At 34.3% G+C, this 27691-nt stretch overlaps 1 protein-coding gene across 3 annotated transcripts; it reads right to left on the minus strand.

The window, feature by feature from the left end:
- Positions 1 to 1472: 1472 nt before the first annotated feature.
- Positions 1473 to 27221, minus strand: LOC143234217 (serine/threonine-protein kinase 17A-like). 3 transcript variants are annotated; one of them, XM_076471401.1, is made up of 8 exons: positions 26920 to 27221; positions 23347 to 23498; positions 22768 to 22980; positions 21616 to 21754; positions 20631 to 20757; positions 4231 to 4279; positions 2235 to 2414; positions 1473 to 1787 (listed from the first exon to the last, which is right to left on the minus strand). In XM_076471401.1, exons 2-8 carry the CDS (start codon positions 23487 to 23489, stop codon positions 1586 to 1588), a joined length of 1053 nt encoding a protein of 350 aa, XP_076327516.1. In that variant the 5' UTR covers positions 23490 to 23498; positions 26920 to 27221; the 3' UTR covers positions 1473 to 1585. The 3 variants fall into 3 exon arrangements, with proteins under 3 accessions (XP_076327516.1, XP_076327515.1, XP_076327517.1); XM_076471400.1 differs by having other exon boundaries at positions 27018 to 27220; XM_076471402.1 differs by having other exon boundaries at positions 26900 to 27191.
- Positions 27222 to 27691: the final 470 nt, after the last annotated feature.

The following is a 27691-nucleotide window of genomic DNA, read 5'->3' on the forward strand; positions in this document are numbered from 1 at the left end:
GCATTTGCTTCTTGCTATTACTTTTAAAGTTGTTTGAAAATGACCTCGTGGTCATGCTTATTGTTATAAGTTCATCACATGCATCATCAACTGACTCATATACTGCAGATGTTCAGATGTTCGTCAGTGTCACTGTTGTCTTCTCAGAGTGAACCCCAAGAAACATTTATGTTTGTTTTGAATTTCGTTCAAAGCTGTACAAGGACTATCTACACTAGCCGTCCCCAATTTAACAGTGACCTAATAGAGGGAAGGTAGCTAGTCATCACTACCCACCGTAAATACGCCTGTAAAAAAGTATCTCTTTGGTTCAATAGCAGTTATTATTTTGTGTAATTGTAGAAAACTGTTGGGTTCCATTATAACCCAGACTTCCTTGATAGATAAACATTTGCTACAATAGTACCTGCAAAGTACAGTGACATTCTCTATTCTCCAAGCACCACAGCACTGTAGAGTATATGTAAAATAATCAATGTGTCTGTTTCTTCTTATGTTGAGTGTAATTGTGGTACTGTCTCAGAGCCCTGAAGAGTTGTCATGTCACTCTATATTTAACCACTGTAGCTTCCCGAGAGAAATAACTGCTTTTTGCTGTCACGATACCTTTCTGTTGACCATGGTTTTCAGAGGATGCTCATCAGGGCTGATTTGCTTTCATCAACCACAGAAATATTTCTAAGGGCTGAAGTAAGTTGATGAACCTGAATTTCATAGTTTAACTATTTAATCAGATCTATGTTTACTATTTTTTACATTTGAGATTTAGCTTGTGATTGTATATGTCACAAAAGGAGTGGACGCTTTTTATGTAAAGTGAGACATCTGATATAAAAATTACGTCTTGTATCGTTGTCGCATATAAAACTAATATGATATTTATTAATATCGTTCATGATTTTTTGCATGTTTGATATCTATGTCTAATGTCATAATTTTTATCATATCCTCTCTTCATGTACTGAAAAAAAAAGATAAAAATTATAACTCTGTCCGTTGTACAAAAACCTCAGTAACTTTATCATTACAGTAACTAATGTAATATTTGAAGTACCAATAAATACATATTTGTCTGGTTATTATAACTGTTTTTCTTTTGGTTACAGGTATGCTGGTGGTGTTATGAAACATATTACACTATTAAACACTACCCCGATCTCTTCTGGGTACCTTACTGGCGCATATTTTACATAATGGACACAACTATATATAAACCAGTAAAAATCTTTGCGTGGATTTGCCAGAAAGTTATATACCTTAAATATATTTTAGAGAGTCCAAATAAATAAATAATTGCTATCTTCTATTCACAACAGGTGGCGTACACCTATCCCCTTCTGCCTCCTAGAGTATAAGAAAAATTAGCTTTAGATTTTAGTACATTATATTACACTGTTAACAATGATAGCCATTTCTTTGTCTTAGTTAAAATTACCATGACTTGTTGCTGGTTTGTTTTAGTAAAACATAAGTTTTTGTTGCTGTTTATCTTTTATTTTCTGTTTTCAGTACTAAGAATTGGTAGGTTTCATGTTGTGGTACAAGCGATTCTTCCTAAACTAAATCCTAACTCCTTCTGATGCTTTCAGTGAGATATTTCAGTTTGATGAAAATCTTGTTGAGCGAATATAGGTGACGACATCTTAGCCGTGTAATTCATGTTCAAGTCACGCGCCGAAACTCCTCCCATTCTTTCAACATTCGAGTTAAGAGTTGATTCTGGAATTTCTTTGGACTTAGTGCAAACCCAATGATGTTGGAAACACTCCATCGAGGACATTCTCTCTCTATAGAAAGTAATAATGAAATATAAAAAAACAACAATACACAATTATTAATATTGTTATTGTACTATTAATAAAGCATACATATTATTTACAAAACCACGATCAGTACAGAGCTAATAACAAATTTAATAAAATACTGACTTTTACTTATAAATGTGTTACATTATAGCAGTATGTCAATTTATAGTCTATTTAAAATATGTAAAAATAACTGGGTATCACGATTTGAATATAATTTCTGATGAAGGCTAATTGTGAAACACACTTAGATTTAGTAAAATAAAGACTAATAAAAAAGAAGCCAGTTTTTGCTTTAGTTCTTGTAAGTAATTTGAATACTGAATAAAACGCCAATTATTTGACAACATTACAGATAATAAGGTTGACCTGAATATCATTCGTGAGGTACTTGTACGCTAAAAATATGCAACGTTGAATATTTGTCACCTTGGATTTCGAACCAGCAATCTCTTTATGAACTCTTTGGCATGATTGGAAACTCCTAGAAACATTTGGTCTGGAAAATCTAATGGGCTGTTTGTTATGTTACAAAATGTCTCCTGTTTTGTTTCCCCACCAAAAGGAGTATGGCCAGACAAAAGGACGTACGTTAAAATTCCCAAACTCCTAGAATAATGGAATATAAATGTTACTGTACATCAAAAGTTCCGAATTTTAGGAATACTTTTAAACTTGAACTTTGCTTACTCAAATATACATACATTCAAAACTATCAGCAAAATTCCAATACTAACAATTAGGATTTATAAAAATTGGAAAAAAACTGTTTAAAAATATGTCTTCTGATTTTATTAGAAATGTTGTCACGAACCCATTATACGTTGTTCATAAAATCACATTTTTAGTTGCATATCCTAAAATTACAACAGTTCTGTTATTGTAATAGCATAAAACAACGTCGTTTAACTTAAGTTGAAAATATCCAACAAAAACAAGTTATTTCAGTTTATTCCCTAGGAGATTTAAAGTATTTGTTTAAAATGCTTTGCGAAAAAATTTCATGCCTTAAAAACTGTCTTTATTCTTTTAGAATTTCCGAGCAAATGTACATAAAACGCTACCTGCACACAGACATTTCTAATTTTGAAGGCCTGTCATGGCCAAGTGGTTGAGATACTCGACTCGTAATCCGAGGGTCGGAATTCAAATTCCCGTCACACCAAACATGCTCGTTCTTTCAGCCGTGGGAACGTTATAATGTGACGCTCAATCCCACTATTCGTTGGTAAAAGAGTAGCCCAAGAGTTGGCGGTGGGTGGTGATGTCTAGCTGCCTTCTCTCTAGTATTACACTGTTAAATTAGGGACGGCTAGAACAGATAGCCCTCGTGTAGCTTTACGCGAAATTAAAAACAAACCAAACCAAACTGATTCTGAATTGATGACAAGGAAGAATGTAGCTAGTCAACAACACCAACTGCCATCTGTTGGGCTAAATTTTTCAGACTGAATTGTTTCAATGTTCAGAGGGCATTTTTGCAGCAGCGGGACGCAAACCACGTATCTTTGGATTAAGAGTCTAGGCACGATAATCTCTAAGTACCGCCTTACATTTTTTCGTGTGTGAATGTATCTATAAACGTTATTTTACAAACAGCACCAATGTTTATTCTAAGCACCTCAGGCAGAGCTAAGCGAATAGCTTAAAAATAGAAATATACAAATTATAAGAAAACAGTTAAGCTATATTTATTTTTGTATTTAAAATTCAGTGCCCCTTGAAAATGTGAAGCCCAAAATGAACTGCCCCCTATATTGCACACATTTTGTTTGAATGTGAAGAAAGATACAGATTTGTGATACTCTAAGGTATTACAAATAAAGCCCCTATCGTAAGCTTAGGTAATAAAAGTTACGATATCAATATTATAATTAAAAAAAAAGTTTAATTGCAAAGGATACACTGTTTTCACAAATTATATCACGTACTGTTGGTTTAAAATATAATTTTGCATTTTCTCGCATTTCTAAATTCGTAAAGCTACGAATCAAATAAGTGAAGTTTATCATTATTAGTAACCGAACTTTTGGAAGCACATAATTTTAGATTAATAAACTTTATTTTAGAAATCAAACTGCAACAAGTTAATTAATCCACAGACGTAATGCTATAGATCAAAGTATTTAGAAGCAATATTCAAATATCTTACCACGCTCGGATTTCACAGGTTTCGTAACCAAATCTCTTGAACTTCTGATCTTAATAATTTACAGTGACAGAATGTGAAACTCAAACGCTTAGCCAAAACTATGTGAATAAGGCATTACAAAGGAGAATGTTTTATGTTTTAAAGTTTCCAAAATTTGAAGTTGGAAATCAGACGTCTTATAGGATTTGTTAGTTTTTTTTAAGAATAATAAATTTCATTGACATCTTACATACATTTTGAATATTTGTGATATTTCTACACTAAAATACTTACCACATATCAGTTGCTAAACTAATTGGATTAAACTGAAGAATCTCAGGAGCTGAAAGAGAGAATATAAACCAGTGGATACAAGAAAAACAAAACTTGTTGGAATTTTAATACTTTTTATTTCATTTATCAGAATAAAAATGTTTGTACTTATATTGTGTTATTGGGCTTAGAAATCGTTTACAGTAGGACTGTGACCTGTTGACGATAAATAAACAACACGCACCTTCATTTGTTTTCAAAATAATATACATTCGGAACAAGTTAAACGTATGTACAATAAACTCTTCACACAATAGAGATTATGGGCATATCATAAACACTATATATATAGTTCTCTCCTTCTTGTCTAAAGTCCACTTAGGCCTATTCAATTACTTAAGAATTTCAGTTTATAAGCCGAACTATGTTCTCTATTACTATCGAAAAATGTTCCAAATACTGTTCACTTTATGGTCGAGTCATCACCGTTGTATCTTTACAGTTTTAAACACGTCTGTTCCCTCTTCTTCTTTTTATATAAAATTTCCGAGAATCGTCTATTTATCAAAATCAATCGAGGTTAGTTCAGTTACTTTAGACCTCTTTTTAACGATATAAAACATTATCCTTTTTTCTTCTATTGTTATTTTCCTTCTAACGTGTTTAACGTTACGCTTTTCCCTCCGACGGAGGTTAACGTTACTTTTAGCCGTGCTCCTTCTCATACTCTCGTTTACATGACGTTTCCCGCTCATCTCACACCATATACATATTACCAAATTGTCTACTCATTATATCCTCGCTGTCAATGAGTTACAAACACAACTTCTAATACTCGTATGCTTTTAACTTTCTTATAATGAAAGAGAAAACTAAACAATCTTAAAATATTAATTAACAAATCTAATCTAAACAGCTTTTAATATCATGAAGAACTGTTATCCATTTTCACCAATGAGTGAAATTTATATACTCCAAATTGTTGCCCACGTAAATAGGCTGAACTATTCTCTATATAACATAAAATGTATTTATGGAAGACAATATATCTTTTTATTATTCACACTAAAGTCCTTATTCAAGTTATTCCAAACATTAACCATTTGCTGACGAATGAAAAATAAACCCCGAAATAAAGTACGTGGCTCCAATGCTGACAATTAGATATATAAATTTGGCAAGTAGCCGTACAATTGTGAATTGAAAGACTGAAATGAATCAGGTCAGAGACTAGAAGGAAATTGCTGACTGGCGTATCCATTACTTTGTTGGAACGGAATGTTGTTATGACATCAGAACGTTCGTGACAGAATCAGAACGAGGAATCCTAAAAATGCATTATTCACGCGTTTTTGGCTGGATAATACGAGCACTTGATCTTTTCAATTAAGATAATGTTAATGGTATATTTTAGCTGACAGACATATTGGTGACTACGCTTGAGTGTTTCGTGAAATGGTCCGACTATTTACAGAGGTAAATTCTTTCAGGTTGTTTGCTATATGTAATTTGGACGTTATTAACAATGCACATAAGATGCTTAAAATAGCCTAAAGAGCGTCTTTATGATTTATAATGTACAATTGAACCATGACATTATTCCATCCACTGTTTGTCTATGAGTTACATTTGTACATACTTGGATCATTTTTCTAAGCTTTTACTTTATCCACATATACAGCAGATAATTTTTATCATTCAAAAACTGTTTCCTAGCGTTTTTCGGATGTTCGCTGAAAGCTATTCAAGGGTTGTACCTCTTTTTGAAATGGTAATCCAAGGGTAAAGGCTCCCCACTGGCACAGCGGCATGTCTGCAGATATCTACTTGTAAAAACTGTGCTATAAAAATTATAAAACAACTTTACGTTCACAAGGGGGATAGATCGGAAGGGGTGCGAATTTGCTTACTCACTCTGCAAGTATACTGTTTGTTTGTTGTTAAGCAAAAAGCTTCGCAATGGGCTGTGAATAATTATTTTATCCTAATAAAGTAACCAAGAGAATAGCCAGACCCGTTCTTAACAATATTTTTACACTTTCGAAACTTACAGACAAAGTTAAAGTAATTACTTTACATTATGCACCTAATATTAGGGGAACATTAATAGGGTTTAGAAAGCCTCCCGCTAGTACAGTGGTAAGTCTACGGATTTACAACGCTCCAATCAGGGGTTCGATTCTCTACGGTGGGCTCAGCAGATAGCCCGATGTGGCTGTGCTGTGTCCACCACGAATATCGAAACCCGGTTATTAATATTATTTGTCTTCCGACTTACTATCGAGTCAAACTTTGAAGTGCAGCGCAGAAGTCTCCATCACGTTCAGTTTACTTAATGTAGGCCTAACTAAACTGTTGTCGGTACTGACCTCTATAAAAAAGTACCAAGTGCTACGATTTAGTTTATTGAAAAAAACACGTTATAAACATTGAGATTTTAAAAACTATCATAATTATGTAATATAAAAACATTCATAGCGGTATAGTCCACCAAAATTAAGGGTTAAAATGAAATTATTGTTGTTATTTTTGTGAATTATTTGTTGAACAAATTATTTTGAATGTAGGATTTTTGAACGATGTTCAGTGGTTGACTGTGATCTCTATTTATCCCCTCTGTGGGTAAGGTTTTTGTGATGGTAATAGCTTCTTCAACTTTTTTTCTCATATTAGAATTTTTCCTACAATTTTCATTTACTCGTTAGTTTGTTTGTTTTGAATTTCGTGCAAAGCTACACGAGAGCTATCTGTGCTGATTGTCCCTAATTTAGTAATGTAAGACTAGAGGGAAGGCAGTGAGTCATCATCATTCACTGCCAACTCTTGGGATACTGTTTTGCCATCGAATAATGGGATTGATCGTCACTTTATAATGCTCCCATGGCTGAAATGGCGAGCATGTTTGGCATGACGGGGATTCGAACTCGCGACCCTCAGATTACGAGTTAAGTGCCCTAACAACCCGGCCATGTCGGGTCTCACGAGATGCGTTATTCCAAATAGTTTCACCATTGTTTATTTCTTAAATGTATGTTTTGAGCATTCACATTCGTTGCCATAAGGTCATCGTGGCCCGAGTAAAATATTTTTAAGATTAAAGGAAGATTTGTAAATAATATTGATGTTGTATTTTCTAAACAGTGTGTGTGTGTGGTTTTCTTATAGCAAAGCCACATCGGGCTATCTGCTGAGCCCACCGTAGAGAATCGAACCCGCTGATTGGAGCGTTGTAAATCCGTAGACTTACCACTGTACTAGCGGGAGGCTTTCTAAACAAACCTATTAATGTTCCCCTAATATTAGGTGCATAATGTAAAGTAATTACTTTAACTTTGTCTGTACGTTTGAAAAGTGTGAAAATATTGTTGAAATTGGATCTGGTTGTTATCTTTGTTGGTTACCTTTTTAGGATAAAGTAAATTACCTTATCCTTTTCTGTATGTTTGGAATGTGTGGAAATGTAGTTGAAAACTGATCTGGTTGTTTTCTTAAGATATTATTCTGCACGAGCGTTTCTATTGTTAGGTGTTATCTTGAAGAGAGGTTGATATCTCTACATATTGTTGTTTTCATAATGCCTTTCTTTACTCAAACTGGGTGGCTTGGTTTGTGACGTAGCATGCAGACTAAGAATCGTTTTTGGTCACTTCACAACTAAGATTGGTAGAGAGCTGTTGCTTTTACTTCATCAGTAAACTATATAGCTTAGTCTTGGTTGGTGTACGAAATATTGCACTCTGTTCAGATTGGCCATAAAATGCAAACATTATGTAAACGTCTGTTCCAAAGCAGTAAGTTTTGTAGAGATGTACATAGTTATAGTCGTTTCTTCAAGTTGATGAATATAGATTTATACACTAATGAGTGAAGAGGAGGTTCTATAGCAGTGTGCCATCAGACACGTTTCAACGTTTCTTTCACTGATTGTAGTTGGATTTCAAGTTAAAGCGTATGAATTTATTAAGTGTTACGTACATATATATTTATGTTGAATTTAAGTTGATGATAGTTGTTGGTTAATGTTGAAGCAATGAAACTGCTTTTTCAATAGTAACGTTTATGTGAAAAGTGAAATGCTGTCTAAACTTATCATAATGATAAGGTTGTTACAATATAGATATTATTTATGGATTGAATTGAGTATCTATGGAGCACGAGCTATTTGGAGACAAGGGTTTTTAGATTGTTTACAAGAAATTTGAACGACTTGTTTGTATTATTTGGTTTTCCGTAAAGATAGGGAGGATGCAGTTATGGACATTGAGGGTGTGGTGATAGAGTTTTCATTGTTATTATGAATAACATGAAGTAACCTTAAGCTCCTTTTCAACGTTTGGAACAGGAGTATGCTTAGGCATGATTACACATTGTTACTCAATGTCATTCATCAATCTTGCCATCATAATCGGTTGTATTAAGTACAACGCAGGCTTCATCCATATCAATAAGAAGAACAGTGTCAATGTATTTGGCTTTTTTAAAGAGAAATTTAAGCCTTTTACCTTTCCACATCTATGTCATTAAGCAGTCAACAGCTTTCTGGTTGGTGAATGTTATGCCCCTGTATGCTTATGCTAAGTTATGTGGTGTAAGAATGAACTTTAGGCCAACAATACAACTTATGGTTCGGCGCTCGTTAATGTTATGTTGCTGAGTTTATAACTTTATTTTCAGAGAATCATCCTGATTGTTTGGTTAATGTTTTAGGCAAGATATATTTTTATTTATTTTGTTTTAACAGCAATAAATTTCTATTCAGTGTGGTTTTAAGCGATTATGATAATACTTTAAAGACTTTAAGTGCTCGTGGACTTTGTTAATTTTTTTGGTAATATGGCAGCTGGTGTTTCGCAAAAACGTTTATGGTTGTGGATATTCTTTATTACATCTTGACGTATTGTTCTCCAGCATCCTATTACTGTCTACAAGGTGGAATCGTGGATCATGTCTGTTAAAAAAGAAAGAACAATTTGAAGCACTTGAAATATTCTATTATAGACGACTGATGGAGATAATTTACCAAGAAGAAAAACCAACGTTGAAGTATTGGTAAGTGTAGAGATAAAAACATACTTGTGGAACACGTGTAGAAAACTGAAGATGAGCTACTTTGGGAGAATGTAATTAGATCTAAGAAAACTTTATCAGAGAGTCTGAGGGGTAAAATAGGAAGAAAAATAGCGAGAGACAGGCAGACACTCACTCGGCTTGATGATGTTAGAAAATAGATTGGAGACGAGTAGTGGTTAAATTGGACATGAACAACATTCCACATTGCAGGTTCTTTTTATTTAAGCTATTATTCTGGTCCTATGATTGTTCAGAGAAAGACAAGTAATAGAACAGTTACAATAATGTTTGAATGCTACAAGGGGGCGTTGGGGTTTGGCATCCTACAGTTATGTAAATTTGTAAGGGGTATTTAATACCAGATTGGATCACAAAGACATTTCACGCTCCTCTCAAAACCAGAATTTAACCACTGGAGATGAGAAGCTATAATTAGGAATGTTGGTGCAGGCAGCGAGAAACAAAGAACAATGTGAGGAACAGAGAACAATGTAGAACCTCGGTAATCGACCCTTAGAATTGTTTGACAACTGTCTACTTTGATATTCAATCCCAGTCCATTGGAGACTGTTTTATTGTGTCGGAAATGCAAAAGAATTTTGCAACGGTTTTTATACTTAGTTAGTTTGAGTGAGAGAGAATTGAAAGTGCAGATAGACTTTGTTACACGTCGTCTGAAGTGAGTGAATAACTATAACTTCATTGTGAATTTGGGTTATAAATTAATTTAAATAAAAGGCACAAGTTTGTCCTTCTTTTTTTTTTTTAATTTGCACTTCGTTTCAGGGTTTATTTGATGTAAGATTTCAAACTCATTCTGGAGTTTCATCAGACATAATTTAGTTAGCGTAGGCCTAATTACACTGATGAAACAAATATTAGCGATTACGATATATACAGACTGCATCGTAAACTACAAGTTTTTGAGACAAATTGACATGTTTAGTGGCATTTAGCTTAATAAGATTCTTTGAGGTTAAAGACACACTCTTTCTCACTTCGAAAGTTGAACAAAGACGAAATCAACCAACGATATTTCATATATAAAACTAGAAAAAGTGTAAGTAAAAACACTGGAGAGACAGTGTGAAAATAAACAAGTAGCAGCTAAGGTAGGAAAACGTTTTATAGTTTTAATAATAATGCTTCTCAACGTAATTAAATATATTTTTTATTATCTATAAATAACACTATAAAGGTATAAGTGGCTGTTTGTTTCTTTTACAATTCAACTAATTCCACAGAAATTCCTGGGCCACGAATACAAAATATTCCTTATTGTTTTGATTTCAGTAAAGAGTTTGAGTTAAGATATGCTCAATGAGTCATCACTAAATCTGCAGGCTTACAGTGCTAAAAATAGGGTTTCAATACACGTGGTGGTCGAACAGATAGCCAATTGTGTATTTTTTTGTTTTCCAACAACTAAAACCAAACCAAGCCGAATCACGATAAGCATATGTGATATCTATTCAGCTTGGTGGAAACTTTTATTAAAATAACTAGCTGGAGTATCCATACCCTGGATGGAAGTTATATAAATGAATGATTAATGAAATGTTATCTTAGGACATGAAAAGCTGTTTCCTTTATATATAATAAAAAATTCCAAAACACTCATAAAAACAGCGTAACACAAAATGTGAAACCGTAAGTTTGAATGTATATCCTTATGTACCCAACAAAACTTATGTCAAATTTGGTGAAGTATTAGTAAAACAAAACCCCGGAAAAACACTCGTAAAAACCGCAAAATGCAAAACTGAAAATTTGTGTGTATTTTTACATGGACTTAATGAACCTTCATACCAAGTTTGGTGAAGATCCATCCATACCCTGAGAAGTTATTACATGGATATACAACAGATAGTACTCAATATTTCTATAGATGGCGCTAGAGCATTAGATCTGCATGTGATGTATTCATGACGCCACATCTGCACCCTGAAAATGGAGAAAAATAAAGTTCTCCGTGACAGGAAACGGAGGCGAAATGGTAAAATCGTGACCCGAAGTTCGGGGGTTGTACATTGTGTAATAAAAAAAAGTGTTCACAGTGTGATTCAAGCAAGAGTTCCCCTATAGTATGATAACACACGGAGTTATCACAAATATGACACTGTTCAAAATTTAATTCATAAATAAGATAATTTTATAATAAAAAAGTTTTTGGTAACGGATGTAATTAAGATATCGGTATGAAAAAACAAACAGCAGCATACATACACATCTTTCTGATATAGAAATTTAAATTCCATTTTACTCTCATGACGTAAGCTGTACCAGCTGTACAGAGAAAAAAACAGTACAGGAAAATCACAAGTATGAACATGATAAATTTGAATTAAAATACATTGTTAATACGCCTATGGATCAGCATTGTTTACAGACTTATAATACTACAATTCGATTCCTCGCGGTGGACATAGCGCAATCAGTCCAGTGTGTAACTATATGCTAAAACACCTTACACTTCCAGTGACAAACTTTGTAGCGTTACATATAAAGCTGATTACAGATAGTCCATTGTGTAGCTTTATACTTAACAAAAACAAACGATCATATATGGATTTGTTTCACACAGATAGGCTACATGCTAAAAATCTGAATCAGATTGATAGTTTTTATATTAATTGTGTAGCTTTATACTTAACAAAAACAAACGATCATATATGGATTTGTTTCACACAGATAGGCTACATGCTAAAAATCTGAATCAGATTGATAGTTTTTATATTAATTGCTTCACGTGTTCTTACTGGTTAGAACTTTGTACAGTTGTTTACACTTTAGTTTGAATAACCATTATTAACTGTGTCTTTCTTATAGCATAGCCACATCTACTGAGCCCACGGAGGGGAATCGAACCCCTGATTTTAGCGTTGTAAATCCTTAGACTTACCGCTGTACTTGCGGGGGGCGATTAATTGTTCAGATAAATGTTTGTCGTGTTTGTTGTTAAGTTAATAACAATGTAATGGGCTATCTGTGTTTTGCCCACTATGATACCTGGTTAGTAGCGTTATAAACCTTCGGAGTGGGGGAAGGGGTAAGATAAATATCTAGAAAAATCATATCCGATAAAATATGGTTCTTTATTGTTAATTAGACGGATTTTAAAGGAATCATACAAAATAAACTTTATATCATACTATTCATGGAGTGCTGACAATTTGATTTTCAAACACAGATTAATTTATATTTGCAAAACTGGAAAATTACACACAATGTGCATTTTCCAGTAAAACCTGTTTAAGGCGGAATCGCACGAAACCGAGTAAAATTTCCAGCTTAAGCAGGTTTTCTGGCTTAGACATAGTGAACATGCATTTACTTAATTATATATAATTTTTAGCGGAAAGTTATACTTGATTGACTCAAAGGAAGTAAGACGTTTGTGAATAAAGCTATTGTACTGATTATGTTATATTTAGTAGAATAAGAACAAATATATACATTAAAAATATACATAAGTACACAAAATCTTAATTAAATTTATTTGAAGAAAGTGTCCAATTTCAACTGTTTCGCCTTTTTATTGGGCTTTCTCATGCGGTTAAAAGAGAACGCCGATTATACGGTCTTTTCATGAAGTTCATTTTCCTCCTTCATTTTTGCACACAATTTGATAGTGTTAATATAACTTAACACTTGTGATAAAGTAGGAATTTCTATTTCCTCACTATCCTTTCCATTTTGTTCATCTTCTGAATCTCTCATACTGTTACCATCTTGTGATTCTATTATCGATTTTAAATCAATTTCATAAGTTTCTGTTAAAACATTCTTGTCAACGTTCACAGAACAATCTGCATCAATCTTCTCAATCAGAGTTTGGATTTCTCTAGTATCGTCATAACAAACAACTTCTCCACAATCTCCGCCATTATCAAGAATAAATCCACAGTTTCGAAAGCACTTTATTACGCATTCATCTTTTACGTATCTGATTGAATGACTTAAAAATGCAATTGCATCTAACACTTCAATTTTCATGGTCATTTCAGATGCTCTTTTACAGTAGTCCATGTTGCAATACTATGCTGAAGCATCAGTTTTCTGTATTTCAATTTTATACACTGTATAATTCCATTATCTAGTGGCTGTAGAACTGATGTTGTACATGGAGGTAGAAAGACTATACGAACATTTGAGTGACAACTTGCATTATCTAGGAAAGGTAGAATATTCTTATTTTATTGTTCCATTCTTTTGTTTAGTTTGTTCAAAAGTTCCTCGGATATAACACTTGTCATTCACGCTTTATTATTCGCTTTCCATTCCAGAGGAAGTTGATTCTTCCTTAAATTTGTGAAACAGCGCGGATTTTCACTTTTATCTATTGCCAATGGTTTATCTAGTTTTCCATCAGCAAATGCGACAAAAATTGCAGTCAATCGTTCTTTCTAATAGCGACCTCTGGAATAATGACGGCAGAAAAAAGAACAGAATATGTTTAACCAATACTTACTGCAACAAAATGTCTGAGAATTTATTAATATTTAAAGAAATTATTAATTAAACAAGAAATTAATATTTAATCAAAAACATTTTTTCCGCCTTACTCAGGTTCTAATCCTAGTTGTTGATAGATGAGGAAGGTGAAAGATAGTTTTCCGTCTGCGTTACGCAGGTTCCGTCCTATAGAGGGCCTTTTATAAAAGAAATCTTAATATAATGCTGAAAAATTTTGATATTTCCAGCTTGTACAGGTTTCCGCCCTATGCAGTTTCCGGCTTAGACAGGTTTTACTTATTTTACTTTCGTTATTATATATATAATTAATTCTTTATATTTATTACATATGCAGTGATTCTTTATACCCACATTTATTAAATTTTTATGTTTATTTTTTCACATACTATAGCAGTAGCTGACTGCGTAAGAGTACCTAACCATGCATGATAATTACTAAAAAACAACATAATTATAAATTTATCTGGAGGGCAGCTCATGTTCGTAATGGTTTAATATGTCTCCTGCTAGTTAGTGATGTAGTCGAGGGAAAAGGGTGTAATTATTTTAACCCACTTCTCATTTGGGAAATATGGCCTATTATGGGCACTAACCTTAACCATCCCTAACAAGAAAGCTAAGATTATCCGCCTTTTCTTTTTAGAGTATTAGAGCATTACGGCTGTGCATGTATTTGTAAGTTACCAGTTATTTAGCAACACTTGAGGGTTTTTGATTTCTAGTAGACATTTAGACCTAAACGTTTCTGTGGTATTAGTAAACTGTATTGAAATTCAGGGCATCTATTCATTTTCATCTAAAATATGACCTTTTGAACTCACAGAATACTAATTAGAACTCCCTCATTAGTGGCTCAGCGGTAAGTCTGAGGGCTCACACCACTAAAACCCAGGTTTTGATACTTGTTGTGGGCACAACATAAATAACCCATCGTGTAGCTTTGAGTTGAAAAACAAATAAAACTTTAAAGCAATTAAACGTCGTGACTGCACAACAACCAGTATTCATTTGCCAATATTTCGAAACTTATTTCCTGGTAAGTTAGTTTTAGTTAATTGTACATGGGTATATTTTTCTTCTAGAGAAATGCTTTAGCGGTGAGTTAATATAGCTCGTACGAAGATGTTATAACAGATAATTCGGGTATTGGTCGAAACGTTACATCGGCACTGTACATAGTTGATATAGTGTGGATACTATATTTTTATACTTCTTTCACTTAAGATTGATATCAATAATCACTCGCTGTTTAACAGATTGCAAAATTGAGAGGTCGCTTTTAATTAGTTTAATTTCACAAAACTTTATAATATTATCCAATTTTGTTAGGACATTAAACGTATTTTACATTGGATATCTATGCTTTCTAAGTCTAATTTATTTTTCTGTATCATTCGGCATCAGTATAATATATCGTTTGACTCTATAATTACCTTTATTCCACAAAGTTTATATAAATGCTTATATTTTTTTTATTTGCCAAACTAGTGGAACATTTTTGAAGAAGTGCATGCATTTATTTATTTGAAAAGTAGGCTTAAACATCATATTATATATTGGCTGGTTTCTTGTTATTTGCCTTTATTTTCTGTACAATACTTTTAATGTGGTTATTTCCAAGTTACTATTTTATCAAATAAATACCTGAATAATTATGTCCATGCTTATGTTTATCAGTTTTAAGGATTTATTCCGTTTTTTTATCTTTTGATAAGGATTTTGAGTTGGTGAAGGCCAATTTGCTGCGAGGGATGTAATTACTTAAAGAAAGTAAAAACGTTCTTAACTACGAAAATACAAAAGGAATCTCGGGAATAATTATTACAGTTATACAGTTAACAAGTCACAAACAAATAAAATGCACTAAAGAAAATACAAAATATGCGAGGATTGTGACCGAGTTTCGAAAAACTACTTTGATTATTTCATGACGACGTATTATAATTATTGAGCACTTCTACAAGTCTCTAGACATAATAAAAATGTAACAAAACCTATAAAAATAAACAACAATTTCTGTAATGTTTTATCTAAATCGAGTTTGAAAACTTACTCTGAAACCGATATTCAACACTTTCAAGTGCTCTAACATTTGGCCTTGTGCTTAAAATTACTTTGGAGGCTCAAACAGCATGCTTGAGATATAAATAAAGGAAGGAAAGGAAACTTCCCAGACACTAGCACGAGCTTGGCGTCAGGTTCTTGTTGAGTGTAACCTCCAAATTCAGTTTATGATTTGAAATTTGTGTTCATAATCATTAAAGAGTCCTTAGGATTATTCTCTTATTTATTTATTTTTTCGCAAATTACTTTGTGAGTGTAACGTCCTACAAGCTGTACTGTAACCCTTTTAGGGGGAACAAGGTGTAGGGGAACTCCATAATATGTTTAAAGTAATGTTTTGAGTTTAAGAACGTGGTGTAAACTATTGCTGAGGTTCTCATTATATTATTAAGGTAATAGTCTAAACTACTGCTGAGGTTCTCATTATATTATTAAGGTAATAGTCTAAACTGTTGCTGGGGTTCTCATTATATTATTAAGGTAATAGTCTAAACTGTTGCTGGGGTCGCCACTATATTATTAAAATAATACTATAAACTGTTGCTAGGATCTCCATTATACTATTAAAGTAATTCTTCCTAACTGTTACTGGGATCTCCATCATATTATTAAGGTACTACTCTAAAATTGTTACTACAATCTCCATTATATTATTAACACTCCTACGAAAAGTGGGGCCTAATAGGCCCCAGAGAAACTTGAAAGGTTATTAATATTAGGCTAATAATTTTGTATTTAAATGAAATTGCCATTTAAATCCATTAATGAATGGATTAACGAGATTCCCACTGTCCCTATCTACTATCTAGCGAAACCACAGCCAGGAAAACGGGCTTGGAGAAATCAGGACAAGAAACGTCTTTTCGTAGGAGTGTGAAAGCAATACTCTGAAACTGTTGCCGGAATCTCCATTATATCATTAGAGTGATACCATAAAACTGTAGCTGAGATCTCCATTATGTTATTAAAGTAATACTCTAAAGTTATAATTGCTGGGATCTCTATTATATCATTAACGTATCACCCTAAAATTATTGTTGGATTCTCTATTATATCATTAAAGTAATGCCTTGAGCTTAATAACTTGGTGTAAATTGTTGTTCTATGTTACTATGGAACCTTCTGAGAAACTTGTTTATCGTTTCAATAACTGAAACAATTTCAACAACAATTATGCTAAACCAAGACATAGTTATTATATTTAATGATGGTACAGTATGTTAATAGATGAAGTTTAAAATCAAAGTGCTTTGTGAAATTTTGTATATACAACGTTATTTATGCTTTTGTATGGTATACCACAAAACAACGTGAGGAGAAACAATCGAATACTTTTAACATTTTAATTTCTCACAAGTTCACACAAATAATCTAAAATACATTTGAAAATAGAATTTGTATAATATTGAGACTTTTTTTGTATAAAAGACTACAAAATTACTGGCACTGAAGTTTGTTGTGAATTTCACACAAAGCTACACGAGGGCTATCTGCACTAGCTGTCCCTAAATTAGCAGTGTAAGACTAAAGGAAAGGCAGCTTGTCATCACCACCCATCGCCAACTCTTGGGCTACTCTTTTACTGACGAATAGCGGAATTGACCGTCATATTATAATGCTCCCACGGTTGAAAGGGTGAGCATGTTTGGTATGAGGGGGATTCGAACCCGCGCCCCTCAGATTACGAGTCGAGTGTCTTAACTGGGCCAGCAGTGAAGTAAACACATACGTTTTACTCAGAAACATTTACATTTCTCATAAACCCACACATAATAAATTGGAGTTTTGAAATTATTTTTTGGAATTAAGCACAAAGCTACACAGTGGGCTATCTGTGCTCAGCCCATCACTGGTATCAAAAGTCGCATTAGAGCGGTGTGAGTCCGAAGACATACCGCTGTGCCACTGGGGGGGTACAGTGTTGAAAGCAGTATTTTTGTAATAATTACTATAGTTTAGCCTGTCAAAAATTATTTCGTAGTGTCTTCATTCAACAAATTTATTAATTACTTAAAATTCAGATAATTATTACTTGAGGTATGTTGTTTTAAGGAGCAGTATATGCACGGTAAAATAGCTCTCAACTAATGATAAAACGTCGTCATATTTAAAACGTTCCATGTTAGTGACAAAATTATAATCTCACATTCGAGTGAATAAGAGAGACACTGGAAATAATTTGTATATGAAATATAGGAGCGACCTGCGTTTTCCCTGTATTTTAATACTTACGTTTGTTTCAGTATAGTTTTTTTATGCATGTGACATATATTATTGGATGTGCATTGGGCAATTCCCGCCTGTTCTCTAAATGTGTAGAAGGTTCTTGAGAGTAAGAATCAACAATTGTTTTACGGAAACACGCGTGTTTTCGAACATTGTCGAACATTCGACAATCTCGCCTTAAGCTGTATATATCGAAGCACTGAGAGACAACAGAGTATAAAATTGGTCAGTTACAGTCAGTTTACTATTAAGCCTTGTAAGTTATAATTGTAAATAACGCTTATTCATCGGAAAACTACACAATTTGACCGACTACGTTTATAGATTTCAAACATTACAAACCTCAGTGAATTAACTTCGGACGTTTTTATATCTATGAGGACATTTGATATGGCCGTCGGGAAAAACTAATGTGCGAAGAGTGAAACTAGCTAGCATTCCATTCAAGTGAAGTGTAAAAGTAATTTGTGCCTCGTGGACCTGGATCGCCAGTAAAAATATGAAGTTCCAAACCAGATAAAAGACTGAATATTGTGTGCGAACTTGTAAACTTTTTGTATATAATTAATTGTTGTATTAACTATTAGTAATAGTTAAGAAAGAAAATTGTCTGTATCAGTCTTATTGGCAAATATTATAAATGTAATACTTATTTAATTAACTTTTAAATTAAAATTTCCGGTTATTTGAAATCGTAATACATAACGTACGTAACACAATAAATCGGAGATTCGTCCGAGATAAATTATAGTAGGAAACACAGGATGGAGCACTAGAACAAGCAAATAGATCACCAACGTTTAAAAAAATTTCGAAATATAAGTTTCTTGTGAAGGAAAAGTATGATAGGATACTTACTATACTCAACTCATAATGTTGTTCTTGTTCGGTTTCAGGGAGGATAAACCCCCACCAAGATAACAACAAACACATTTATCAAGCTTCATTTGAAATAGTTACCACCGCAACAAAGTAGTACCAGTTTGTTTGTTTGTTCATAGAATTTCGCTCAAAACGTTTCGAAGACTACCTGCATTAACTGTCCCTAATTTAGAAGCAGTACATTAGAGGGTAGGTAACTAGTCAAAATCACCCACAACCAACTCTTGGGTTACTCTTTTACCAACAAAAATTGGGATTAATTGTTACATTCTGGTACACTCAAGGTGGAAAGAGTGAGCAACTCAGTTTACGAGATTAGAGCATCTAAACCCTCAGGAAGCGACCATAAATACCACTTAAGAACAGCTTTGGATACAAACATTTATTAATAGTTTTGATTTTGAATATCATTGTTGTGTAGCGACCACGAACATCACTTAAGAACAGCTTTGAATACAAACATTGAGTAATAGTTTTGATTTTGAATATCATTGTTGTGTAGCGACCATGAACATCACTAAAGAACAGCTTTGGATACAAACATTGAGTAATAGTTTTGATTTTGAATATCATTGTTGTGTAGCGACCATGAACATCACTAAAGAACAGCTTTGGATACAAACATTGAGTAATAGTTTTGATTTTGAATATCATTGTTGTGTAGCGACCGTGAACATCACTAAAGAACAGCTTTGAATACAAACATTGAGTAATAGTTTTGATTTTGAATATCATTGTTGTGTAGCGACCATGAACATCACTAAAGAACAGCTTTGGATACAAACATTGATTAATAGTTTTGATTTTGAATATCATTGTTGTGTAGCGACCATGAACATCACTAAAGAACAGCTTTGGATACAAACATTGAGTAATAGTTTTGATTTTGAACGTTATTGTGGAGTAGCGACCATGAACATCACTAAAAAACAGCTTTGGATAGAAACATTGATTAATAGTTTTGATTCTGAACGTTATTGTGGAGTAGCGACCATGAACATCACTAAAGAACAGCTTTGGATACAAACATTGAGTAATAGTTTTGATTTTGAACGTTATTGTGGAGTAGCGACCATGAACATCACTAAAGAACAGCTCTGGATACAAACATTGATTAATAGTTTTGATTCTGAACGTTATTGTGGAGTAGCGACCATGAACATCACTAAAGAACAGCTTTGGATACAAACATTGAGTAATAGTTTTGATTTTGAACGTTATTGTGGAGTAGCGACCATGAACATCACTAAAGAACAGCTCTGGATACAAACATTGAGTAATAGTTTTGATTTTGAACGTTATTGTGGAGTAGCGACCATGAACATCACTAGAGAACAGCTTTGGATACAAACATTGAGTAATAGTTTTGATTTTGAACGTTATTGAGGAGTAGCGACCATGAACATCACTAAAGAACAGCTTTGGATACAAACATTGAGTAATAGTTTTGATTTTGAACGTTATTGTGGAGTAGCGACCATGAACATCACTAAAGAACAGCTTTGGATACAAACATTGAGTAATAGTTTTGATTTTCCACGTTATTGTGGAGCATCGACCATTAACAGTTTTGATTTTGAACATCATTGTGGATTATCGATTCAGAACGTTGGTAGTATATTTTAGCATCACTTATACTGAACAAGTTCAGAATTAAAACGGTAACATTTCATATTTAAAAATATAAAATGTAATATAATTACCTGCGTAATCTGGTGTTCCTACGATATCTCGGATTTCGATATCTGCCGATACTAATCTGGATATACCAAAATCGCATAGCTTGATGTCACATTGCGGGAAAGAACCAGTTAATAGAATATTCTGGGGCTAAAGATAAGATAAATTGAGAAAATTAATTAAATTCTTAAAGCGTTGCTAAATCGTCTAACATTATTTATTTTTTAATACAGTCAGATTATGTTGTTGTACTTTATGTATAAAATGATTCATTAATCGTATTCAATACACGAATGTTACGTTTACGAGTCGCTCTAATAACTGGAAAGTTAATACTTAAATAGAGAAGAAAATTTGTCATTACAAATGACAAATGATTCTTAACAAGACTACTGCAGTCGCGATTAACGTGTATGAATGCTGTTAAATCAAGGGATTAAATTATCCGATAAAATGAGGGGCTTATAACAAGAAATACATCTTTGGTGTGGGTATTCATATATGAACTGTACTGTAAAACGATAGTAGGTTTAACTTGAGAGCCCATATCCAATGAAATCTGGATACAGTTCGCTGTGGTAAAGAGGACACACAATGGGCTCTCTGTGCTCTGTCCACATCTGTTATCGAAGCTCAAATTTTAGCGTTGTAGATTATGAGACTTACCATTGAGCTACCAGGGGGCGAGAACTCTCAGGAGACAAATACTAAACCTTTGACAATAAACTCAGTAGCTTAGAAAACCCAATTTTGAATCTTTGTACAGAGTGACTGAAGTTAGAATTATACCAATTTATAGATTTTAGGAAAATCGAAAAGTTTAGAATTCTACAGAAAACGAAAACTATGTTAACAACAACACTATATTATGAGTCTCAAAAGTATTCAAAGTCGTGACAAAATCAGAAGAAGAATGAAAGTTTAGAAAACAATGCCAATAAATGATACTTTTCACAAGCAAATTTGAGCTGAACTCATTGAAGTGTAAATTACTACTTCAAAATTTACCTTGATGTCCAGATGCACAATGTCCAACGTGTGAAGAAACGAGAGCGCCTCTAAAACTTGACTAATAATGTAAAGTACTTGAAATTCCAGGAACACAATGTCGTCATCCAGAAGTCGCTGGAGTTCCCCACCTTCGGCTCTGACGTTTGCAATAAGAAAACAAACAGGTTTGAATGTTTTATAAAAATTACCGTATAAATAAGACAGGTCAAACTACTGATCGTTTAATTGGATCTAGCCAAATAGAGCATGGATTAGATAATTTTGTAACGAAGTAAAAAATAAACTATTGGCTTCCAAAAAGTTATTGCAAACGATGGGAAACATTTTATATTGGCAAGAAATTTGTGCGAACACATTTACAAATTTGTCTCAGGAAAAACAAAACTGTAGTTGTCGGCCATTTTGTCCAAACCAATGTCCCCTTGTCTTTTTGTTTTGTAAACAACTGTTCCTTATCTTTATATTATTATAACGTCAGCAGTAAGTCTGTCGGCTTACGACGCTAACAATCGGGTTTCGAGACCCGCGGTGGGCAGAACACAGCCCAATGCGAAGCTTTGCGATTAACAACAAAAGCAAAGCACCTTTGGGCTATCTGCTGTGCCTGCCGCAGGGAATCGAACCCTTAACCATAGCGTTGTAAGTCCATAAACTTGTCACTCTCCTAATATAGACAGTGAAGACTTAGTAATCCGAATTGAAAAATTATAATTGTTTATCAAGCGGCCCGGCATGGCCAGGTGGGTTAAGGCGTTGGACTCGTAATCTGAGGGTCACGGGTTCGAATCCCTTTCGCACCAAACATGCTAGCCCTTTCAGCCGTGGAGCATTATAATGGGACGATCAATCCCACTATTCTTTGATAAAAGAGTAGTGAGTGGTGATGACTAGCTACCTTCCCTCTAATCTTACATTGCTAAATTAGGGACGACTAATGCAGATAGACCTAGTGTAGCTTTTTACGAAATTCCAAAACAAACAAGCAAAGAAACAACTTTATCATCTTGACCTGACGGTATTCATTGGTTTTATTTTACAGCGATTTAGCTGTAATATTCACAGAATTCTTTACACAAAATATGAAATTTGGAAACACTGGTGCTTGCTTAGGTCAAAACAATATACTTACATAATTTCACGCTCACTTACAGTTCGAGAACTAAGACCATTTCAGATGGACTTTCGAAAACTTCTTTCAACTGAATGATTCGTCGGCATGGCTTACATTTTAATAATATCAATATTTCGTGTATTATCTCGTGCCGCACGTTCGCTGAGCGGCGTCTCTTTTTGATGTGCTTCGCAGCATGGGCCTGTCCACTGGTTTTGCAGCTGCAAAGTCGTACTGTTGAGAATTTACCACTGAAGAAGAGAAATGACCACACAGGATTTAGTAAAATTTTGTTCATGATTAATAAACTTCATTATAACATATCTATACGAGACATAATGTACTGAACCCACAACTACTGCAAATTCAGGTATGAAATTTGTCTTGGCTTTGGAAGTGCAAATCCAATTTTGTTTCTATAGTTTAAACTAAATCTAATTGTAGGATAAAATCTGGCTTATGTGTGTATCTGGCCTGACTGTAGAGAAACACTAACGGCATATGTTGTATTATTAAATATGTTAAATACAGGTGTAGGATGGAATCTATTTCGATTCGTATCTTCTCTGAGAAGCAAAAAATACTGATAAATACAAATAAATACATAGTGTACTTACCGTGCAAATGGCTTCGGCTCTACGTTATAGCAGTCGGTCAGGTTTTGTGAACACACTGAGACAGGCAATGGACTCTCAGACTCAGTCACAAGTCCGCGAAGCTCTATGTTTTGGGTGTAGTTGTTTTGGTTTAGTGCTGACATTTCGGAATTCTAGAACAAAGCCAAGAGATACTTGTGATATATTGTTAAAGACTGCTTTATTAATTTAGTGATTATTATCTTTACAGATATTTGTTCACGAAGCTCAACGTAAGAAAAATATTTTGCGTTTGTTCTGTATGTAATATATTCCCTATATAACCGCGTCGTATTTGTATCGTATTAACAAATAGATAATCTAAGATTTTAAAAGCTTTTTTCAAACGTTTTGCTCATTTCAATCTAATAACAAAAAACTCCTAAAGGCTTCACAACCTGCTCAAACATAATAATCCTTTTCCTTTCTCAATCATGTTGGCATAGCCAGGTGGGTTAAGGCGTTCGACTCGCAATCCGAGGGTCGCGGGTTGGAATCCCCGTCACACCAAATATGCCCACCATTTCAACCGTGGGGTCGTTATAATGTTACGGTCAATCCAACTACTTGTTGATAAAAAATAGCTCAAGAGTTGGCGGTGGGTGGTGATGACTAGCTGCCTTCCCTCTGGTCTTACACTGCTAAATTAGGAACGTCTAGCTAAGATAGCACTCGTGTAGCTTTACGCGAAATTCAAACCATTTCAATCATCAACATAAGTGTTAAGTTTAGTGATGGTTTGTTAAACACTAGGAAAGAAATTAGCATCAACCAACTTATTAGATGCAATCTTATTGAGATGGTAATCATAATCATACCCATTGGTCCAAACAGCAAATCATGTTCAACCGTTTTCCAAAAAAGTACCTTCGTATAGTAATTACCTAGCTATTAATCGTTTAAGCCTGCCAAGATAAGAAACACAATAAAATATTCAGGAAGAGACATCTGCCTGACATTAATATACTTATTTTGTTTACCACCCTGTTGTTTGAAGTAGCTTTCCTCGAATGTTGTGTAAATTCTAATTTCAGAGTTCTGTTATACTTTTATTACAAAATAATAATCAGTGGACCTTTAGATGCCAATAAACTTGATTTACTTTAAAGCTATTGAAGTTTATTCTTGACAACAAGTTTATAAATGTTGTTAATGGACTGCATCTGTCTAGGACGACGTTTGAGCTGCTGGCGTAGACCTTCATTAGATTTGCTGGCAACTGAACATCCTAGACAGATGCAGTCCATTAAAAGCCTTTAAGTTACTTAGGGTTATATCAGCACAGCTTATCATGTGACTGTTACGACTCGCGCGACGGAGTCTCGAGTAAGAGAAATATTTACTCTAAACGTTTTTCGGCTTCATTGATGTCTTGAGATATAACGTGCCAGAAGGAGTCAATAAACGAGTGTTTCATTTGAGATCAGAGACTGGTGAGAGTTTTAAAAAATTGTTAACTCATTAAACACTGAAAATAACTTCAGTAAATGTAGTGTCAGGAGACACTAGTGTTCTAAATATTATTATATCAAAAGTTCATAAACCTTAGATTAGTATCTAGCATAATATCATCACACACATAATGAGCAAATGTTTGTAATAAATTTAATTTTGTGAAAGGAAGATATATACTATATATAGTAGTGTTCACAAGCTTGGCTCAAGTTGAGACAGTTTTAAAGAAATGTCAATCAGACAACAGATCTAAACTAAACCATCAATTTAAAGTACGTTTTTATTTACCCAGGCGAATGTTGACCATGTTGAAGAAATAACTGTTCTCAATGAAAATAAAACAGTTACCTAAAACATAAAATTGGAGTGCTGTTGTTTGTTTGTTTGGGAATTTCGCACAAAGCTACTCGAGGGCTATCTGTGCTAGCCGTCCCTAATTTAGCAGTGTAAGACTAGAGGGAAGGCAGCTAGTCATCACCACCCACCGCCAACTCTTGGGCTACTCTTTTACCAACGAATAGTGGGATTGACCGTAACATTATACACCCCCACGGCTGGGAGGGCGAGCATGTTTAGCGCGACTCGGGCGCAAACTCGCGACCCTCGGATTACGAGTCGCACGCCTTACGCGCTAGGCCATGCCGGGCCTGGAGTGCTGTTGAAAAAACAATAAAGAAACTTATAAAACCAAAACCACGAGATTCTCTCAAGGAACGTACAACAAATAACCAAAATTGCATCAGCATTAAAAGAAAGAAAATATGAAGATATGGAAAGCTGTTTTAAAAAATGTGTTATTGGGGACATTTAAGACCACTAGGTTTAACGAATTGTTTGTTTGTTTTTGAATTTCGTGCAAAGCTACTCGAGGGCTATCTGTGCTAGCCGGCCCTAAGTTAGCAGTGTAAGACTAGAGGGAAGGCAGATAGTCATCACCACCCACCGCCAACTCTTGGGCTACTCTTTTACCAACGAATAATGGGATTGACCGTCACATTATAACACCCCACGGCTGGGAGGGCGAGCATGTTATGTGTGACCGGGATTCGAACCCGCGACCATCGGATTACGAGTGGAACGCCTTAATACGCTTGGCCATGCCGGGCCAGGTTTAACGAAGAGTTATACCTTCACACGCTTGGCCATGCCGGGCCAGGTTTAACGAAGAGTTATACCTTCACACGCTTGGCCATGCCGGGCCAGGTTTAACGAAGAGTTATACCTTCACACGCTTGGCCATGCCGGGCCAGGTTTAACGAAGAGTTATACCTTCACACGCTTGGCCATGCCGGGCCAGGTTTAACGAAGAGTTCTCACGCTCCAACAATCATTAGATACATTTTTATCAGATTTTGTTAAATCAAAAGTGCCTTTTCCAGGTCTCTAGCAGGAAAATAGCATCATATTTATTTACAAGCTGGGATACCCGTACGCTGAATGAATGTTATGTAAATTCATGATTAATGAAAGGGTATCTTAAGAAATGAAAGTTGTTTCCCTTCTGTATAATTAAACAAAACCCAAAACGCTCGTAAAAACAGCAAAACATAAAATGTGAAACCGTAAATTTGCATGTATCTCCTCATGCCAAATTTAGTGAAGATTCATCAACAGGGGCGAAGTAGTGGTTAAAATAAACTGCCAAAACACTCATAAAAATGGCAAAATTCAACATTTGTATGCATTTCTCTATGGACCTAATGAACCTCCATACATATTTTGATAAAGATCTATCCACATTCTGCGAAGTATTTACGTAGACATACAACAGTCAGTACTATTATATTAATATAGATATATTTATTAACTGTACCTTTACCGATTTTTTTTCTGTAAAAATTCTCACTTCATTGAGTTTAATTTATATTTTGACTAAATATATGTGACATATGATTTTTTTTCTACTATTCACTTGGGTAGATTTACTTAAATAGTAATTTATTCGATAATCGTGTATTATCACATCATTATCAGTTATATTAAAGACTATTTACTGCAGTAAAACTAAATACTCATTCTTTCCTATATTAAAACATATAATTAATTAAATCGATGTCTTATCATAAACACAGGTGCTTACAAGCCTTTCGAACTGTTTACCTATTCGTCTAACAGTCTTCTCTTCGCCAAAGACTGTACAAGGTGCTTATCATTTTTGTGTGACCCTTTCAGTAAGAAGTTTTCTAACAATGAGTTACCTTTTGCTGTAGGCTTGATGAGTCTTTCTCCTTTAAATATTGTGCTCTACGAAAGGATTTACCAACCCCCACACATCACGGAGAGCGAGTGAGTCCTACACTGCTCTCCGGCTTTCACCAGTTTGAGTGCTTGTTGTACAATGTTTAACAGAAGCCTAACGAAGACGTACACCAGGCGCAGGAAGTGGAGTGACGCCTAGTGTAGAATCTGGTAATTACGATTCTTAAAAACAAACAAAAAAACTAGAAGCTGTTCCAGTATGATACTTTAATTTTTATCATTAAACACTAAGGAAACAAGAGCAGCGGCGGTATGTGACTCGTGAAAAAATGAACAGGATACATATAACAGTTGGTTGAGTTTTACATTTTTTTATGTTTGTAGCGTTTTTAACCCCAAAGCTACACAATACTAACAGGTTATATGTGCTTCGTTAGTCGGTATCGAAACCCGCTTTTTAGCGTTATAAGCTTTTAGATCTACAGCTGATCCTTCAAGAGGATTTTGGAGTTTTGGTTTAATTTCACTCATTTTTAAATATAAAACTACACAATGGGTTTTGTGTTATGCCACCACGGGTATCAAAGTCCGAATGCTAGCGTTTTAAGCCTGCAGACGAACCAGTGAGCTTTTATGGGCAGCTTTTTTATAAAGCAAGAAATTTTTTTCTTTT

This window comes from Tachypleus tridentatus, chromosome 12, assembly GCF_004210375.1.
Source record: "Tachypleus tridentatus isolate NWPU-2018 chromosome 12, ASM421037v1, whole genome shotgun sequence".
NCBI lineage: Eukaryota > Metazoa > Arthropoda > Merostomata > Xiphosura > Limulidae > Tachypleus > Tachypleus tridentatus.

What these genes read in the sequence shown, in the direction of transcription:
- LOC143234217 (XM_076471401.1), bottom strand. Translation starts at nt 23,489, where the DNA reads ATGTCAGCACTAAACCAAAACAACTACACCCAAAACATAGAGCTTCGC. An exon ending in ATGGTCTTAGTTCTCGAACT is followed by an intron (nt 21,755 to 22,767) that starts GTAAGTGAGCGT and finishes TGCAAACGTCAG; the next exon opens with AGCCGAAGGTGGGGAACTCC. An exon ending in AGGAACACCAGATTACGCAG is followed by an intron (nt 4,280 to 20,630) that starts GTAATTATATTA and finishes TCTCTCTTTCAG; the next exon opens with CTCCTGAGATTCTTCAGTTT.